At 44.6% G+C, this 18,646-nt stretch overlaps 4 protein-coding genes across 6 annotated transcripts; 2 read left to right on the forward strand and 2 right to left on the reverse strand.

Moving 5' to 3' along the window:
- Window positions 1-6,385: 6,385 nt before the first annotated feature.
- On the forward strand, window positions 6,386-9,731 carry LOC141944393 (histone H1.01-like). The gene has a single exon (XM_074870916.1). The coding sequence runs from the start codon at window positions 8,228-8,230 to the stop codon at window positions 8,885-8,887; it is 660 nt and encodes a 219-aa protein (XP_074727017.1). The 5' UTR covers window positions 6,386-8,227; the 3' UTR covers window positions 8,888-9,731.
- On the reverse strand, window positions 9,628-10,372 carry LOC141944397 (histone H2A-IV). The gene has a single exon (XM_074870921.1). It carries the CDS (start codon window positions 10,257-10,259, stop codon window positions 9,870-9,872), a length of 390 nt encoding a protein of 129 aa, XP_074727022.1. The 5' UTR covers window positions 10,260-10,372; the 3' UTR covers window positions 9,628-9,869.
- LOC141944398 (histone H2B 1/2/3/4/6) lies at window positions 10,236-15,923 on the forward strand. The gene has a single exon (XM_074870922.1). It carries the CDS (start codon window positions 10,603-10,605, stop codon window positions 10,981-10,983), a length of 381 nt encoding a protein of 126 aa, XP_074727023.1. The 5' UTR covers window positions 10,236-10,602; the 3' UTR covers window positions 10,984-15,923.
- A 220-nt stretch (window positions 15,924-16,143) lies between these two features.
- On the reverse strand, window positions 16,144-18,592 carry LOC141944395 (histone H2A-IV). Of its 3 annotated transcripts, XM_074870918.1 has the most exons (3): window positions 18,293-18,592; window positions 16,890-17,104; window positions 16,144-16,440 (listed from the first exon to the last, which is right to left on the reverse strand). In XM_074870918.1, exons 1-2 carry the CDS (start codon window positions 18,590-18,592, stop codon window positions 16,970-16,972), a joined length of 435 nt encoding a protein of 144 aa, XP_074727019.1. In that variant the 3' UTR covers window positions 16,144-16,440; window positions 16,890-16,969. The 3 variants fall into 3 exon arrangements, with proteins under 3 accessions (XP_074727019.1, XP_074727021.1, XP_074727020.1); XM_074870920.1 differs by lacking the exons at window positions 16,144-16,440; window positions 16,890-17,104 and adding an exon at window positions 17,196-17,597; XM_074870919.1 differs by lacking the exons at window positions 16,144-16,440; window positions 16,890-17,104 and adding an exon at window positions 17,196-17,597 and having other exon boundaries at window positions 18,079-18,592.
- Window positions 18,593-18,646: the final 54 nt, after the last annotated feature.

Here is an 18,646-nt window from a genome sequence, read left to right on the forward strand (position 1 = left end):
ATCTTTCAGCTCACATATTTTATGTAACAATGTCTCTGCCTGGCCCTGAAGACTCCTGATTTATTTTTCTCTGTTCTTTCAAATTACTTATCATTATCTCCACTACAGATATATTCACTTCTCTTCAGCTGCAGGAAAGGGGGTTCAGTTCACTCTCTTTGCTGGTTGCCACTTTGCCCCACTTCATCTACACTGTAGAAAGCATGTTTTCCAGTACCATTTTGTAACACACACACAGACAGACAATGCAGACACTTAACTGTATGTAAATGAGATTCTCCTCTATGAAAGGGATAGACTCCATGTAGTATATATGTCCATCACCCATTTTTCTATCTACCACTCCACTGTACCTAGTCCTCAACCTTTTATAAGTAGTCATACTTAAAGCCACATCCTAAAGCATGAAAAATGAGAGGTATTATGTCCAGAGAAAGCAATCAATAAATGCACAGAAGAAAAATCCATTCAGGGTTCTCCAATTCAAAGACATTCCCTCTGACTTGGTGAGTCTCTGGCGTATGAATTACTAGGACCTAAGAGATTATTTTGATTAGATACCAGCTATTGTTTTTAGACTCTTTTTTTACTGGGCTCTCTCACAGATGGGATATTGGCCCAGGAGGAAGTTTCCTGTGAGTTATTCAATTCTTCCAGTGTTATGATCATAAGTCTCGGTCTGGAATGCAATTTTAAGGGCAGCACATTCATTTCTCCCCACTCTGGATCCATGCTGATATTCCTAACTGCAGGAACAAGTTCTACTACTATACCCTTTATTCTTCCTCTGACCTGACTTATGCTTTGTGTGTCCCTGATACTAGTTCAACAGGGCTAGTGCCTCCTTCAACACTGAAGAGACCATAACCACGTGACCCTGCTACCCTAGGGAGAAGGAGATGACAAAAAAAACCCCAGAACTAAGACCATTCACCATGTTAGGAGAATAAGCACATATTGTAACATGAAAAAAAGAAAAACCTAAAACCAAACACTTTTCAAGTGTAAGAACCTTTCCTTTTCATTAGTGTCAAATGCAAACAAGCATTCCTCTCCTCATCCAGTGATGTAGCTGACAGCTGTAACCCTCGAAAGCCTTTCCATGTACTCAAGCATGTCAAGGCCTGTTTTCTTCTAAAGAATTAATAAAACAAGCACAGATTAAACCTCACCTTTGCCTCCACTTAGGTTTTTTTTCTTTTTTATTTTCAGGGAAGATGTTTATGTAAATGAACGTGCATTAAGTATGGACAGTTAATATCAGAATTATGAAGATGTTTTATTGATCAGCAGGCTCTTTACTCAAAAACTTTGGGTAACTGGGGCTACTAAGTTTCCTTTCTTGTACGTGTCTCCTACTGCAGTTTGGGTAAACCTAAAAGCCCAGCTAGTTTCTCTTTACTTACCATCTCTGTATAGCTGGACACAGGCTGATCCCTGCTCCTAGCTGCTCACTGCTGGCCTTGTGGGCTAGTCTTGTTAACCGTACAATTAGATGTAAGATGGTACAAACTACTAATCTCAAACAGCACACAAAAGTTAAACTTGTTATTCTACTCCTCATTTCATGCATGAATCAATCAAAACTTGATTGCATTTTCACTGTTCAAGCCAGAAAAAAACTTTGTCAGGAAGACCAAGATTTAGACTTGATAGAATTGTTACGGAAGCCAATCCTTCTTACTGGGACCAGATCATAGAAGACAAGCTGCAGGCAAAATAGGTGGAATATATTCTTCTTGAATGTGCCCACACTATACACATACTCTCATGAGCCTTTGAAGCCAGATTTCTGACTTCCTAACTGTCTGATAGCAGAGGTGCTGAGTGACTGGCCTCATTTGTATATTGTGGGGAAAGCTGGGCAGCAGCTGGCCCTTCCAGTGCCGCTGGCAGGCTGGATGACATCCTAACCAAGGACAGTGCTGCTCTGGCGCCAGCCCACGACTGCACAGCTACAAAGCATGTGCTGTAAAAAAACATAAGCTACAGCCCAGCACACTTACACAGTGAACAAGTCTTGAGAACCTTTTTGCTCCCTTCTATAGGAAGACAGCCAGCCTATATTGCTGGCGCCCAAGTGCTACCTTGTGATACTCCTGCTCTAGAAAGATGGCACAAACAACCTTATCCAGAGCCAGTATCTGCTTCACCCCCACACCACTGAGGAAAACCAGCAAGGCAGCATCACTTTATGAGAGCACTTTCACATGATGTGTGACACAGTGCTTTGTCTCTCAGTGATGGCAGAAGTCCAGCCTGCACTGTGTCTGGGTGCCACCATCATCATTTTACCTGTGTGGCAAAAAAATGGCTTGCCTGCCAACCCAAATGTACATCGAAGCCTGTCACATCAGCGCCTGGAGTGTCACCAGCCAGGGAGGTGGTGGATTGCAGACCAGCTGTGTATGCACTACATGCTCCAGAGCAATTTGTCCCCTTCATAGGTACCAAAAAGTGTTCTGGATGGAGTGGACGGGGATGTGTATATTGGTCACATTGCTCCCTCCCTCTTACCAGCAGTCACAGGGAGCACTGGCACACAAATAGGAAAGGGTGGGAGACAGAAAGCACACAGAACTGCTGGGGTGTTTTGGGGAGGAAGAGTGAGTTGCTTACAGCATCACTGTGTGAGCTGCTCACTGGTCTGAACAGCCAGGCTTCAGTGCTGGTGGAGAGGCTGCTCTGAAAGGACACTGTGGTGGCCCAGTTCCTTGGTGGAATTCACTAACAAATGTAGGTGAAATAGAAGCACTGTCAGTTCAAGAGGAGATGATTTCTTTGGCTGATGGAGCTTCTGCTGATGTTTCTTACCTTTCATGGACAATTTGTCTCAGGGCCTGAGCACCTCAATTGCTGGTTGATGCATACAGTCAAAGCATGCCAGGGTGGTCCAGAAGACAGTTTGTCAATTGCCTTAGGTTAGTTTTAGAAGACCAAAGTACTTTAAGACATAAATAATTCTGTTATTTGTTATCTGACTGACAGTGAGGACCTTTTCTTTGTCTCTGTGTGAGAAAAGTAAAAATGTGTTAACCTGGTAAACTCCCATAGAGTAGAGAGTGCATCTTTTTCCTCATTAGCTGTTCTGGGAAGAGTCTTGGCCCCCTGCATTTTTGCTGGTTTTTTTCACTTTCCCAAGAAGGGCATCTTTCACAGTGCCTCCTACCTACAGACATATCCAGGGTTTGGACTATAGGTTTTCAATTCCCAGATGACATGCCATGTCAGTGATGAAGGGAGGCCACAAGAGGTGCCCCAACCCTTAACCAAGAGTACAGGGAGGAGCGTGCAACATTCCAGGAAGCTGAGTCTACAGGGACAGTCATCCGTTGCCCTACCCTATTTGTCCTGCCCACTACAGATGCTCAGCTATACACCAGATTTAAAAGGCCTCGTGTGGCCTCTGTACACTTAGGAGTCATAACAACAGCAACAGCAGCAACATTAGTATTATGTAGGCAGAGACTTGTTTGCTGAGCTGCAACGAGTTTGTAGTTTGGTAGGTACCACTTTAAAATTGTTTAGCTAAGGGTTAAAAGCTGCTAAACTGTGCTGGCTGGTTTGATCACATGAGTTATTACATTTGTAACTCAGATGAAGGATGAAGTCACTGAGGGCAAGTAAGGCATGGGTGTAACACTGTAATAGGAGTGTAATCATGGTTGCAGGGAGTATTTACACCTCCTGCCTTTGGAACGTGTATGCAGGAGTGCAGCACATAAAGGTCCTCACCTAAATCTCTCTGGAAATTGTCTCGTGAAGGAAGGAAGGGGGCTGTATTGCACAGGCTTATCAGCCATACTAAGAATCACAGAATCATAGATTCATAGAATGGTTTGGGTTAGAAGGGACCTTAAAGATTATCTAGTTCCAACCTCCCTGCCATGGGCAGGGACATCTTCCACTAGATCAGGTTGCTCAAAGCCCTATCCAACCTGGCCTTAAACACTTCCAGGGAGGGGGCAGCCACCACTTCCCTGGGCAACCTGTTCCAGTGTCTCACCACCCTCACAGTAAATAATTTCTTCGTTATATCTAACCTAAATCTACCCTCTTTCAGTTTAAAACCCTTAGCTTCCTGATAGAGAGTCCCTCCCCATCTTTCTTTAGGCCCTCTAAGTACTGGAAGGCCGCTATAAGGTCTCCCTGGAGCCTTCACTTCTTCAGACTGAAGAACCCAAGCTATCTCAGTTTGTCCTCATAGGGAAGGTGCTCCAGCCCCCTGATCATCTTCGTGGCCCTCCTCTAGATCTGCTTGAGCAGGTCTATGTCCTTCTTATACTGAGGGCTCCAGATCTGAATGCAGTACTGCAGGTGGGGTCTCAAGAGAGTGGAGCAGAGGGGGAGAATCACCTCCCCTGCTAGCCACACTTCTCTTGATGCAGTCCAGGATACAGTTGGCTTTCTGGACTGTGAGTGCACATTGCTGGCTCATATTCAGTTTTCCATACACTAATACCCCCAAGCCCTTCTCCACAGGGCTGCTCTCAATCGACTCATCACCCAGCCTGTACTTGTGCTTGGGATTGCCTCAACCCATGTGCAGGACCTTGCACTTGGCCTTGTTGAACTTCACGAAGTTTGCACTGTCCCACCTCTCAAATCAGACCAGGTCCCTCTGGATGGCACATCCCTTCCCTCCAGCATGTTGACCACGCCACACAGCTTGGTGTCATCACCCAACTTACCGAGGGTGCACTCAGTCCCACTGTGTATGTTGCCAACAAAGATGTTAAACAGCATTGGTCCCTATACTGACCCCCAAGTAACACCACTTGTCACTGCTTTTCACTCGCACATCGGGTCATTGACCGCGACTCTTTGAGTGTAACCATCCATCCAATTCCTTATCTACCAAGTGGTCCATCCATCAAATCCATGTCTCTCTAAATTCCTCCAGCTGAGAATGACTGACCATGGGACTCACATACTGCAGGCAGAGCAGCCCATTAGTCCTATTTGTGTAGCTAGCTCTCATGATAATGCCGCCTAACAAAATTGCTTGAAGAAGAACAGCTACCATGCTACCTCTCATTATTAAAAACATATCTAAATATAACTCAGAGCTCATTTTCTTAGGAACAAGTGCTGGCAGGTCCTCAACTGGAGATGGGAACGTTTGATAGCTCTCAAGTGCAGTGCCAGCCCCTGGCCACAGTTCAAGTGCCTCTCTGTCTATGCCAAGAGGTCTTAATAGATAACTTCAAAAGTTGGACAGACCTGGGTATCTGAAGGGAAATGACTTGCAGGTTCAGCCTGCAGTCTTGTGCAGGTTTGTGATGTACTGTGGCCTGCTTGGGTGCCCATGAGGTGAGAAGGATTTAAGTCATTCAGATGTAGTAGACATTACAGTCTCTCCCCCTCCAATCTCATTGTGAAAGCCAAACTGCATGTCAGAGTCTATGTGGCACCCTCCTCCTGAAGTTTTTCTTAAATATCCTATACCTAAAATGAGATTATTTCCTTTTCTCATTTGCTCAGCTTGAGGTGAAACTGCCATTCCTGCCTTTTATATAATCCTTCACCACATTTTTTCTTTGCCTGAGTGCATGTGTCTATTCCTTCTAAACTATCTGCTCTGACTGCAAACTCTTTTTAAAATTGCCAAACGCACCTTAACTTTCAAAAATGTTGTCCCTGCATGTATTTCTTTCATGTAGAGAAGAACACGTGTTCCAAGCAGCAGTTCTACATCACTAAAGTTCTTTTATGTCTTTGCTGAAATGCCGTTAAAAAAGAAGGATCAGTTTCTCTCTGTGTCATGAAATTTCTGCAGTTACTTCAGTTTATTTTAAGGTAATAGATTGTTACTGTTGGAGATCAGAAGCTGCTATACATATTATTAGCTGTCCCTGTTGGGAACAGGGAGAGGGTAGCAACTGCTGGGAGAAAAGCTAGGCAGACAACTGCAATGGTGACCAGTTTAGCCACCTCAATTTCAGCCACCAGTAAATGTGAATCAACACTTTGTGAAGCCACAACTAAGGGCTGGAGTATTTAAATCTCCTCCAGTGAAGATTATTGAAGTAAATGTGTATGAGTTTATAATAACAAGTATAGGCAACATGAGTTTTCATTTTGTTGACATGTCACTCATGGTCTATGCTTTTTCTCTGTCTATGTGCTTTGAAGTGCCTTGGTACCTGCTAAATGTCATCTCCTCCCTGCATTGTTACTTTATTTCACTATGTAGTGAAGTCAATGGAAAGTCTCATTCATTGATTTACAAACACATATAGGATACAGGCTTAAAAAATATATATATTTGTTTTACTTCAGTTTTGGTAATTTGTAATGGTATATCTTCAATATCCACATCCACTCCAATTTCATTCATTCCCATATCTTTATTTCATGTTACATAACTTTTACAAACAAAACATTGAAAAGTCCCAATTTCATTAGCCCTTCTCTCAATTATCTTCCTGTTGAACTATTACAGAGCTCAGGTGCACTTTTCCTGCAACCTTTTTTCTGATTTTTTTTTCTTCTTGGGTGCAGGTTGCAATTTTTCACTTAATTGTATTTATTTATAGTTTCATATTCCCTGAAACCCAATTTTAAAGGAAACTAAAATGTTTTTATGTTATATACGCATTTAATATTTACAAAACAGACACTGTAAATGAAACAATGAGGTGGAAATAGGATTACACTTACCCAAAAGTACCTATTCATACAATCTGAAATTTTGGCTGCTAACATGTACTTAAATACTGTATTCACATCATCTGTTATACCTGGTAATATCAAAGGAAATCAGAGGGCAGGGCTGAAGTGTAGTCTTTCTGATTCTTAAATAACTACTAAAGGCAATGGATAATATACTTGTTTATAATCAGGTACAGATTAATGAAAGATTATTGCGGAGCTCTGTTCTGTTCAGCATATTACATCATCTTCCACCAGATATTAATATTGATTGAATTCTTCCTGGTTCTTTAGGAATGACCTATGGCCTACCTCTCCCCTTGTTAAAACTCAGGGTATCACAAAGTATCCTAGTTTTTGTCCTGAAAGCATTTCCTTACTTCAGTGATAGCTGTAAAATGTATAAGGAAGAATTAGGTGGGTTTTATTTAGAGTGGGAAGTGGATTCAGAATTGTCTTTAGATAAATCTTTGTGTAGACATATTGTGTGAGATGTATAAAAAAACCCCCACAGTATTATGATATTAAATTCCACTACTATTAGAGAAAATACATAACAAGATAATATCCTCTGGGCTGGAAGAGCGTAACTACTAGACTGCTATGCTAGTCCTTACACATCTTAAATTACTAGAGACAAAGATAATTTCAGTAAATATCACCAGAAGTTTAGGAGGTTGCTTTCTTTTACAAAGCTGCAGTTTTGTAACATCAGATATAAAATAACTGTTTACTTGAAATTGAAATGCAATATGAAAAGTAAATAGCTTCATTTACTTAATAATTGGTATAGGAATTCATTGGAAAACAAACAAAAGAAAGAAAACACCCAACACAAGGTAGCAGGCTAAGTTTGCCTCCCTTCTACTGCAATTCCGGGAAGACAAAATAAAACAACTGTATGTTCATAAATCTCCAGATATTGACAAATTGCTTATGGCTCTATAAAAAGTGCAAAAGGAGGTTGTACGAGACACTATTTCACTAGACTTTAGCGTTTTAGGAGGTAAAACACATGGTCAAAGGAACCGGTTCTTAATCCATATTCAGAGCTGAAAGGGGAGTTTGTGTTACTTCCTCCTCTTCAAAATCAGTTTAAACTGTCAAAATAGCTTTAAATCGGCAGATTTCAACTTTAACACCAAGAAAACCCTCTAAAGAATCAGACTGAGCTGTTGCTGTAACATTTATGTCAAAAGGAAATTTTTAATTTGCAAGGAAAAACAAAAGTTTCTCTCTTCAGAGGTCTCTTCAGCAGCAGCACACGGGATTTATCGCTTCTCCTTTAACTCAGCCTGCGTGTTTACGGCTGGAAACTCTCCCGAACGCAAGTACCTGCTCTTCTCCTCCCTCCCCGGGGAAATGGGGCGATTTGGTGGCAGAAATTCCGAGGAAAATACACTTTTGTTGCTCCAAAGAAACACAAATCGAGCACACCGAAGGGCTCCCCGGCCGTGCAACGGGGCGGGCTCTGCAACGCACCAATCACCGCGCGGCTCCTCTCTAAAAATACGAGCATCTGACCCGCGCCAGCCCAATTGTGTTCGGCTGCTCCGCAGAGGACGTCGCCGCGATGTCCGAGACCGCTCCCGCCGCCGCCCCCGATGCGCCCGCGCCCGGTGCCAAGGCCGCCGCCAAGAAGCCGAAGAAGGCGGCGGGCGGCTCTAAAGCCCGCAAGCCGGCGGGGCCTAGCGTCACCGAGCTGATCACCAAGGCTGTGTCCGCCTCCAAGGAGCGCAAGGGGCTCTCCCTCGCCGCGCTCAAGAAGGCGCTGGCCGCTGGCGGCTACGATGTGGAGAAGAACAACAGCCGTATCAAGCTGGGGCTTAAGAGTCTCGTCAGCAAAGGCACCCTGGTGCAGACCAAGGGCACCGGCGCCTCTGGGTCCTTCCGCCTCAACAAGAAGCCTGGGGAGGTGAAGGAAAAAGCTCCTAAGAAGCGGGCGGCCGCAGCCAAGCCCAAGAAGCCGGCGGCCAAGAAGCCCACCAGCGCCGCCAAGAAGCCCAAGAAGGCGGCAGCGGTGAAGAAGAGCCCCAAGAAAGCGAAGAAGCCGGCGGCCGCCGCGGCCAAAAAAGCGGCCAAGAGCCCCAAGAAAGCGGCCAAGGCAGGCCGCCCCAAGAAGGCAGCGAAGAGCCCGGCCAAGGCGAAGGCGGTGAAGCCCAAGGCAGCCAAGCCGAAGGCAGCCAAGCCCAAAGCAGCCAAGGCGAAGAAGGCGGCGCCCAAAAAGAAGTAAACTTTATCAGAAGAGTCTTGCTCTATCTATTTTGTTATCCAACGGCTCTTTTAAGAGCCACCCACACTTTCCGGAAAGGAGCTGAGGCACCGAGATCATCTGTAACCTGCAGCAAGGATCCAGTAATTCGTAAGTCGTCAGAAGTCAATTGTGGCTTTTTTCCCCTACGATTACCGAAACAAACGCTAATGAGCACGGTGTAACGCGGCGGCTTTAGGGAAGTGTAGACTTTTACATCTTTTTTTGCCGAGTAATTGGTTTGACTGCCAGAAAGCAATGTTTTATAATGGTTTCATAAAAATCGGATGTATGTTTTTTTAAGGATATATTTTATAACAAAAGTAATGCAATTGCCAGGCACGCTACTACTGAGCCACGTCTAATCTATTATTTCTCTTAAGGTGTCTCTTCAAAAGGTTTTGTGTATTTGGGGGAGGAGGGGAAGATTTCCTTAATGACCCGAAAATAGCCCTGAGCTCTCCCATTTCTTTTGTTCCCGATGAGAAAGAGCTTTAACTATTGAAAAAGCCCGCCCTGACGAAGGATTGGCCAGCGGAGAGTACGCCCCGCTGCCCCTTCCCCCCCCCTTCCCCGAAAACGATTAGGCCTATCTCTGGTGCTGTTTCAGCCACTGTAGAAGAGAAACGCCGAAGAGGGGGGAGGGACAGGAGCTCTCGCCTAAATAGTGTTCCCGTCTTCTCTGGCATAAGAACTAAACAAAAAATAATCCACACCAGGAATAACTTGCTTTGGGAGGACATTTTGTGTTAACGAAAACATGAAAGCGTTGCTACTATCACAAAGCCAAAAATACGGTTAATAAACATGGAGAAAAACAAAAAAACCGAGTTGAGTAATTCATGCAAAGCAGCACTAATACAGCACGGATAAGTGAGCTCTCTTATGATTTTGTGGGTGGCTCTGAAAAGAGCCTTTGGATTATTTTCTCCGGAAGAGACAACGGATCGCCTCCTCCTTGGGTTCACTTGGCTTTAGCCTTGTGGCTGTCGGTCTTCTTGGGCAGCAGCACGGCCTGGATGTTGGGCAGCACCCCGCCCTGCGCGATGGTCACCTTGCCCAGCAGCTTGTTGAGCTCCTCGTCGTTGCGGATGGCCAGCTGCAGGTGGCGGGGGATGATGCGCGTCTTCTTGTTGTCGCGGGCCGCGTTGCCCGCCAGCTCCAGGATCTCGGCCGTCAGGTACTCCAGCACGGCCGCCAGGTACACGGGGGCGCCGGCGCCCACCCGCTCCGCGTAGTTACCTTTGCGCAGCAACCGGTGCACGCGGCCCACGGGGAACTGCAGCCCGGCCCGTGACGAGCGTGACTTGGCCTTCGCCCGCGCCTTCCCGCCCTGCTTCCCGCGGCCGGACATCCTCGATCGCTCCTAACAACTGCCAACAGCAAAACAGAGCAACCCACCGGCGCTCCTCAGCTATAGCCTCGCTTCCCCACCTCGCGTCTTCGCTGATAGGCTGAGAAGTAGGTCTCCTCTGGGCAGCCAATGAGAAGATGAATCGAGTTCTGACCAATAAAAAACGTCTATAGGGGAGCTAGGATACGTGGTTGTGTTCTGACCAATGAGAGTACACAGACTGAATGCTGTTCATTTGCATAAAGGAACTATAAATACGTGGCACGCGGCTACTTACACGTAATTCTCCGTTCCTGTTGTATTTGTGGTAGTTTGGTTCTGAGAGCGCCGCGCCATTGCTGCAATGCCCGAGCCGGCTAAGTCCGCCCCTGCGCCCAAGAAGGGCTCCAAAAAGGCGGTGACGAAAACGCAGAAGAAAGGCGACAAGAAGCGCAAGAAGAGCCGCAAGGAGAGCTACTCGATCTACGTGTACAAGGTGCTGAAGCAGGTGCACCCCGACACGGGCATCTCGTCCAAGGCCATGGGCATCATGAACTCCTTCGTCAACGACATCTTCGAGCGCATCGCCGGCGAGGCCTCGCGCCTGGCGCACTACAACAAGCGCTCCACCATCACCTCGCGGGAGATCCAGACGGCCGTGCGGCTCCTGCTGCCCGGCGAGCTGGCCAAGCACGCCGTCTCCGAGGGCACCAAGGCTGTCACCAAGTACACCAGCTCCAAGTGAGCCGCCTCGGCCAGACCACCTCGACCCAAAGGCTCTTTTCAGAGCCACCCCCCTTTTCAACAAAAGAGCTGTGCACTCCATATGCAAAAAAACCTCCCAACTTTCATTCCTACTTGAGATTAATTTTGGTATTATGCAATTTTCTGTATCGGGGAACATTAAATTGCTATAGCAAATTTTAACTATGTTGTATCTTTCTAGGTGATATTGTTTCCTTAATTTACAGTTCTGTTCCAATTTTCTTTTAAGATTGTATGTATGTTGTGCAGTCCATCACTTAATTCTAAGTGTGTTCATGTCATATGTGTTGTACTTGAAGGAGAGAAGGCTTCTGCAGTTTTCTAGTCGGGAAGAACTCAAAATTGTTACTAACAGAAACGTAGCCATGAACGTTGCTGTAGCCGCTATTACAACATCTACCACTTGATGGTGCTCAGTCTTCTTGCTTTTGGTTGGTTGTTTTGGGGTTTGGGTTTTTTTGTTTGTTTGTTTTGTTTGTTTTTTTGTTTTTTTTTTTTTTTTTTTTTTTTTTTCCAGCAGAAGAGATGTCTACAGTACTGTAAAAGACGTTAGTAACAAAGGACATTTATTCTTGGTAAGCTGTTACCAATAGCCCGGTGATTAATACAACACAGAAGTCCTTTCTGGAAGTTATTTGTCTCCAGCAGTTTTCTTAAGATTTCTAGTGTGTGTGTGATTTTTACAGTAACATGCATAGCTTCTCCTTACAACCGTTTTAGGTAGAGAATGTTCCCCTTGTAGCTAAAAACACCAAATGAAGAGGAATATTTCACACCTACCCAACCTTTCCTGTATTCATAGGTCATTAATTGTATTAAAAGTAAGAAACTAGCCACTGTGGGCTGATGTTAGAAACTATCAGAGTTTGTTGTATACCCACTAATCAGCCCTAAAGTCTTCAGCCTCAACTCACAGGCTTTCTGAATCACTCCATCACGTTCTTGGGTAATTAGATGCTGCTGTAGATGCAGACCAAAGCCATTAACCCTTTCTCTCAAAATGGGTCTGAATAAGCCTGAATTCCAAGCAGATGCTGTGGATCGCTGAACCCACTTAATTCATACAGGGACCATAGAATCCCAAAAGTCAGCATTTCTAGTACTGACTGCATGTTGTTTGGTGGTACAGAGACAGGAACCTGGTGTCTCTTAAATCTGCCACCAAATTATCAAAGTTAACTTCAGCTTAAAGGCAGATGGGAACCTCTCAGATTGGATTTCAGATATCCAGAGCGAAGCGGCATCCTCCATGCTCTGTTCCTCGGCAGCTTCAAATGGTGTTGAGAGATCTGCTCTGCAAGTGCCTTAGTGCAAACTCTGAAACATAGTTTGCATATTCTAGGCCTCTGTATATGTCCAGTATCTAAAAAGATGACTAAACCATGGTGTATTCTAGAGTTTTGTGGGAGGGGGTGTATGGGTCACGAGAAGGGGACCCTAGAAAACACCATGTACTAAAAATGCTCATATTTTCACAGTGATGATGATCATCATAAGAATTTGTCAGTGCCTGTTATTCTCTATAATCAGTCATATAAAAGTCAAATTCAGTTATGTTGTCCTAAAAAAAAAAAAAATCCTCAGTTCAAACTGATCTATCCTCTAGTTCAAACTAGAGCTATCACAGGGCAGCCCTGTTGCTTGTGCTAAAGTAGGAGCTTGGTGGTACCCTTTGGCCTCCCAGTGCAGGTATCCATAAGCATTCTTTTTGCCTTTCCTGCCTTTGTATGCTCCATGCTGCACACTTCATTAATATAGCTTTCACAGAAATTTAAGAGGTTTTTGGTTTTTTTCAGAAAGGCTCTTTCAGTATGGGAAATTGTTTCTAGGCTCTTGAAACTCTTGACTCTACAGAAAAGAAAATGTTGCTTATGATTGCTTCTTCCAATCTCTGTATGAATGACAAGGCAATATTAGGGGGCTATAATGTGAAGACAGCATTTCTATCTGCACACACACATCATCAGATCTGATTATAACACATGCATTATTTTTCTACCAGTGTTGAGACCAAAGTGTCTGAAATGACAAAAACCAATGACCACGGTAAGTTTTGTATCCTTGTTCTTTTCACCAAAGGTAAAAGTAGGAGGATTTAGGTTCAGCAAGCACAGTAAACATATCAATTTCATCCCACAGGAGGATGAACATTCAAAATTAATAAAGAACTAGTGGGAATATAAAATTATATGACAGCATATTCTTCCATCTTTCATGTTCTTTAATGTTCTTTCCTATTCAGCTCAAAGCAGTGTTCTTTGTATTCTTAAATCCACTTTACCTAGATGACTTCACTCAGCAACAGTCAGATGGCACAGTGTTCAAGTACATTATCCTGGTGTATCAGGAATTGTGCCACCACTACCTAGACCATGGCAGGATTTATGCAGATACCACCTCAATAGGTCTCAGCCCTAGGTTCCCGCTCGAAGAAGACAAGTCTCCAATCTGCTGAATAAATGAGTGGTTTATTTATCCGACATGCAGAGCAGTTCGAGCTGGGTGCCTCCAAAGAGGGATCCCTACTGCAGGTCACGCTCCCCAATTACACCCATACCACCTGTTACCCAATCCCTGAGTCCAATCCCTTAATTCTAGTTAGTGATCTCTTGATTTCTTACTGGTTTTCTTGGTCACTAGGCTGGTTGCCTTCTGAAGTTACTTCATTCTGTGAGAATTGTTTCCTTGGTCCTGATCTTCATTCTGCTTGCATCTGACAGTTTCAGATAGTTCTGTCTGCAGCATTATTTTTATCAAAAGTTTACCTTTGGTCAGCTCTTCCGGCCTAAGGCTTCAACTACTTTAGCTTCTAGTACCAAACAGGGCTATTAATCCTAACAATTCTCAATACTGGGAAGTGCTAGAATACAGAATCTTTAAACAGGCCCTTCGCGCTGTATTTTTATCTACCCTCCATGCCTATCTTCAAAATACCTCTTTATTCACAGCAACTGAAATATGGGGTATATCTATTTTTGGTTATACAAATACTTTTGTAAAAATATTTTTTTTTATATCAGTAACCTTCTGTATATAAGCTTATCAGAGTTACATTACAGTTGAGTGAATAAGCAGCCATCAAGAATACTGAAGAACAATCCAACAGCTACAAAAAGTTCCCTTATCTTATTTTTAATAGAATAATACAGTTAATAGCATCTTGGAAAGACACACCTTCTCTAGATCAGAATAACTACAATAAAATTTATATTTATTAATCATAATTTTTAAAAAAATATGTGTTTTTATTTCTGCAAAAGTTAAATATACCAGCTGGGTAAACAAATAACTGTATTCTCTAGTTAACTGACTGCACTGTGCATTAGAAACAATAAATGGATGACGTGCACCTGATCTAAAACCTGAACAAATCACACACGGGCTGCAGTAATTTTGTACTACCTCCTGATCTTTTTTTTTTTTTAATCAAGTAAATCAATATCTGCTCACCTAGATATGAAATCAAATTGTTTTTTCCTAATGGCCAGAGGTTATAATTACTCAAGACATAGGGCAAATTATTGCTATGTTAGTTTCCCAGAGACTTTCTTTTCCAGTTTTAATAGAAAATAATATATTTCAAAATAATTAACATTGAGGGAGAAAGTATTAACTGTAGCTATGAAAAAGATTTGGCCTTATATTCACCTTGATGTAATGTTTTTGGTCAGTAATGAAAATGTTCCTGGTTCAGACTGTAAAGGAAAAAATTGAGTTCTTGGTCTCCAAAAACCTGGTCTTGAGGTTGTGTCATATCAGAGCACAGCACAGCTCAAGACATGACACAAATCTCACTGGAGAAGAGGGCTGGAAGTAGAGGGAAATGCAGCTGGGAACACCCTTTCTCCCTTCCCAGCTCACATACCTGCAAGGAAGAAGCATTGAAATGAGCCAGGCTGGCTCTTTCTTCAGGGACTGGGGTCACAGAGCCAGAGACCTGTGTAGGTGGAAAGGATTTTTTAGATTTTGTGTTGGGTTTCTTTGGTGGCTGCAGAGAACTAAATTATTTGACAGCCCAACCTGATGGAGAGGTTGTTCCAAAAGCATTCCTTGTCAAAAATTATATTAAGTGCTAATCACAAAGGTTCTTCCACTCATTTTTTAACACAGAAAAGCTCAGGAAGCAATTCTGGACATACTTGCATTTTAAAAATAGAAAATAAGTAGTTTGTGTGTGAAGGAAGTATGAGGACAGCTTGGAACTTGCATCACCAGTAAAATCCACAACTTCTTTGTACTTGCAGTTCTACTTGCATTGCATGTAGTTTTTGTACTTGAAAGGGTCATGGGAAAATGAAATAAATAATTCCCAAATTAAGAAGAGGACACACACGGAGAGTTACAGCTGAAACTTGGACTTCAGACAGAATAAAGGATCTTGCACTACCTTTGTGCCACATCAGAGCTATGAAGAAATGCATACATCTCTTCTGTCCGTCCTCTTTTCCTTTTGTAGCAAGTAGCAGCCACTGCAACGTGAAACATTCTGAGCACTTCACATGATAAAGTTTTTTTTGCCTTGTGTGCTTGGGACACAAGGAAGCAAGGTTAGCTTCTTTAATCATCCCGCTTACAAAAGAGGACAAGAATTACCATAGAAATGACAGTCCCAACCTTTCTACACATCGAGATACGTCTTTAAACAGGGCTGCCTCCTCCTGTCCTCCAAGCACCAGCAGACCGGGCTTAGCTCATCACAGGCAAACCCGGGTGTCCGGGCTCAGCTGAGCTGGCTGAGGAAGCCCAGACAATTTAACTGAATCGGTTGCACTCCCTACATGCAGGAGTTTTTAAATGCTGCCTTTTGAAATCGCTGGCACAATTCCCATGGAAGAAGTAAAATGGTCACATGGGTGTAAGGCATATTTAACTCCTGGAGTTTTAGCCTTAACTGATAATTAAATGTCACGCAAAACCTCATGGGATGTGTATGTGTTGTGTTTCGTACTTATAATAGTGGCTTCTAATTGTGCATTTATTGACGGGACAGAAATGAAACAATGACGGTTTCTAAAATGTTGATAAAGACAATCAGAGTGATTAACCTTTTTCATAACACCAGGCAGGTAAGGCTTTTCCGCTTTTTTTATTTCTATAGTATTTTCCTGTCGCAGTAGAGATGGACACGACAAACATCAGATTGTGCAAAATGGCTACTTTATTGTTCTTAACAAGCCTTTTTATAACCTTCTTCAAAGTGTGTGTTGATATATGATGGGTTTACTTAGTAACTAACAGTTCATGATTGGGTAATAGTTTCCCTGCTGAGTTGTCAGGACGGCTCCTCTTATCTTTGTCTTGCAGTTCCTTAATCTTGTTTACATAGCTCTTCTCCGGACTCTCCGGCCCCTCATGGATACACTGGAATTTCGTCAAGGCTAAATTCTTCTTCAATCATGCTGGTGGCAGACCCGCTGCCTCCCCCGACATTTTCCACCTAAGAATGTTTGCATGACAGATCATATTTCTCAGCAGGAAATGACACGGGGTATAAACAACAAGGGACATCAGGAAGCTTCAGAAGAATTGAGGCTGTATTTACAGCATTTATCTGAACTGAGTCACGTGGACTCTTCCGCTTACCCTATAGATTTATTTCTCGACAATGAAAGAGTTAAAAATACTTTAATTGGAGAAAAAGTGAAAAGGAAATAGCTTGTTTCTGGATTTCAAAATCCGGTGACCTGCTCTGCCCTTCCCGGAGATATGGGCCCCTTTTCTTTGCCTTCTCACCGCTGCTCCCAGGCGCCTCTTGCAGTGCGAGGCGTTGGAGGATTCTGCAGCGCAGTCCCCTCAGCCTCCGAGCTCTGCGACACCCCCATCCCCTCCGCCCACCCCGGCTTCCCTCCCTCCCTCCCTCCCTCCCTGCTTCTCTTCTCCACTAACCTCCCTGTTACACCGCGCTCCTTCCTTCGACTCTCTCGCAATGGACCCCGGGTCCCTCCTCCCCTGGAGGCGGATCCGTCTTAAAATCCCCGTCCCTGGCACCGCCGCGGGGAGCAGGAAAATCTCCGCTTGCTGCGGCCGGACCGACAAACCCGGAAGTTTTCGTCGTTGCTGGAGAAACGAGGGGTCCTGGTGGGGATTGTCCGCTCCATTATCTGCCACATAGACGCAACGACGAGATAACTCGGTTTTAGCCAAATTGCACAAACTAAACTCGTGGGATTAAATCACACAGTAAAACTAATACTGCTTAGTAGACATTAAAAGCTCTTTGAGTGTTTTGCTTCTTTTTCTGCTTCCCTCGCTCAAGAAACAAACTGCACACCGAGGAAAGAAACAAATTCGGACATAATTAGTTCATTTCAGTGTACAGCCAGCTCCTCAATCCAGGTGCCATGGCGCAGTCCACGGTTCGCAACAGCTCACGTCTCCCCTTTGCTCAAGCGCGATGGCTGAAGAGGGATGTGTCGTGGCGGCTGCCCCACCAGTCCCCGACCTGCCCAGGAGAGGGACCCGCGGAGGGGGCATGTGCTGCCTTTGGTCTGGCCGCCCGGAGTGCCGGCTAAGTGGTCCCATTCACACTGGGTAGAAGAGCCAGATTTCTCTTTGTCTCTTGATCAACAGGCGTTTTCACCTTCATCTTTTCTCCTGCAGTTGCAAAACTGAGTTAATGTTGAGGTGGGACCGTGCAAGTCTCATGAAATTCAACGAGGCCAAGTGCAAGGTCCTGCACACGAGCCGGGGCAATCCCAAGCACAAATACAGGCTGGGCCACGAGTGCATTGAGAGCAGCCCTGTGGAGAAGGACTTGGGGCAGTGATGGATGGAAAACTGACTCTGAGCCAGCAATGTGCACTCGCAGCCGAGAAAACCAACCACATACTGGGCTACATCAAGAGAATTACTAACAGTAGTAAATAAACCCACTTTCTCAAAGTATAAAAAAATATTTTATTAAAAATTAAAGGAATTATTCTGAAAAAAATCACGCAATTAAATTCCTTTGTGAAAGCAGCCTGATTTTTTCAAAATTAGCACGTAGTGTTAATAAAACATCTTCAAAAAACTCAGGCGGAAAAAAACCAGCATAGCTGAAGCAAACAGATTAAAAAAAAAAAAAAAAGCTTACACGTTGCTGCCTGCATCCCCTAGAACCGAAACTTCAGAGAGCAACTCAGCCCTTTACGACCGTTGTGGGCGGCTCTGAAAAGAGCCTTTTTTGTCTTTTGTTTCTCGATTAGGCTTAGAGGTGTTCACTTGGCTTTAGCCTTGTGGCTGTCGGTCTTCTTGGGCAGCAGCACAGCCTGGATGTTGGGCAGCACCCCGCCCTGCGCGATGGTCACCTTGCCCAGCAGCTTGTTGAGCTCCTCGTCGTTGCGGATGGCCAGCTGCAGGTGGCGGGGGATGATGCGCGTCTTCTTGTTGTCGCGGGCCGCGTTGCCCGCCAGCTCCAGAATCTCGGCCGTCAGGTACTCCAGCACGGCCGCCAGGTACACGGGGGCGCCGGCGCCCACCCGCTCCGCGTAGTTGCCCTTGCGCAGCAGCCGGTGCACGCGGCCCACGGGGAACTGCAGCCCAGCCCGTGACGAGCGCGACTTGGCCTTGGCCCGCGCCTTCCCGCCCTGCTTTCCCCGGCCGGACATCGCAAAGATTCAGCAAAACAGGACACACAGCAAATCTCCACAGCCTGCGACCTA

This window comes from Strix uralensis, chromosome 5, assembly GCF_047716275.1.
Source record: "Strix uralensis isolate ZFMK-TIS-50842 chromosome 5, bStrUra1, whole genome shotgun sequence".
NCBI classification, from domain to species: Eukaryota; Metazoa; Chordata; class Aves; order Strigiformes; family Strigidae; genus Strix; species Strix uralensis.

What these genes read in the sequence shown, in the direction of transcription:
- LOC141944393 (XM_074870916.1), top strand. Translation starts at nt 8,228, where the DNA reads ATGTCCGAGACCGCTCCCGCCGCCGCCCCCGATGCGCCCGCGCCCGGT.
- LOC141944395 (XM_074870918.1), bottom strand. Translation starts at nt 18,592, where the DNA reads ATGTCCGGCCGGGGAAAGCAGGGCGGGAAGGCGCGGGCCAAGGCCAAG. An exon ending in TCAACAAGCTGCTGGGCAAG is followed by an intron (nt 17,105 to 18,292) that starts GTGACCATCGCG and finishes TCTATGTGGCAG; the next exon opens with ATAATGGAGCGGACAATCCC.
- LOC141944397 (XM_074870921.1), bottom strand. Translation starts at nt 10,259, where the DNA reads ATGTCCGGCCGCGGGAAGCAGGGCGGGAAGGCGCGGGCGAAGGCCAAG.
- LOC141944398 (XM_074870922.1), top strand. Translation starts at nt 10,603, where the DNA reads ATGCCCGAGCCGGCTAAGTCCGCCCCTGCGCCCAAGAAGGGCTCCAAA.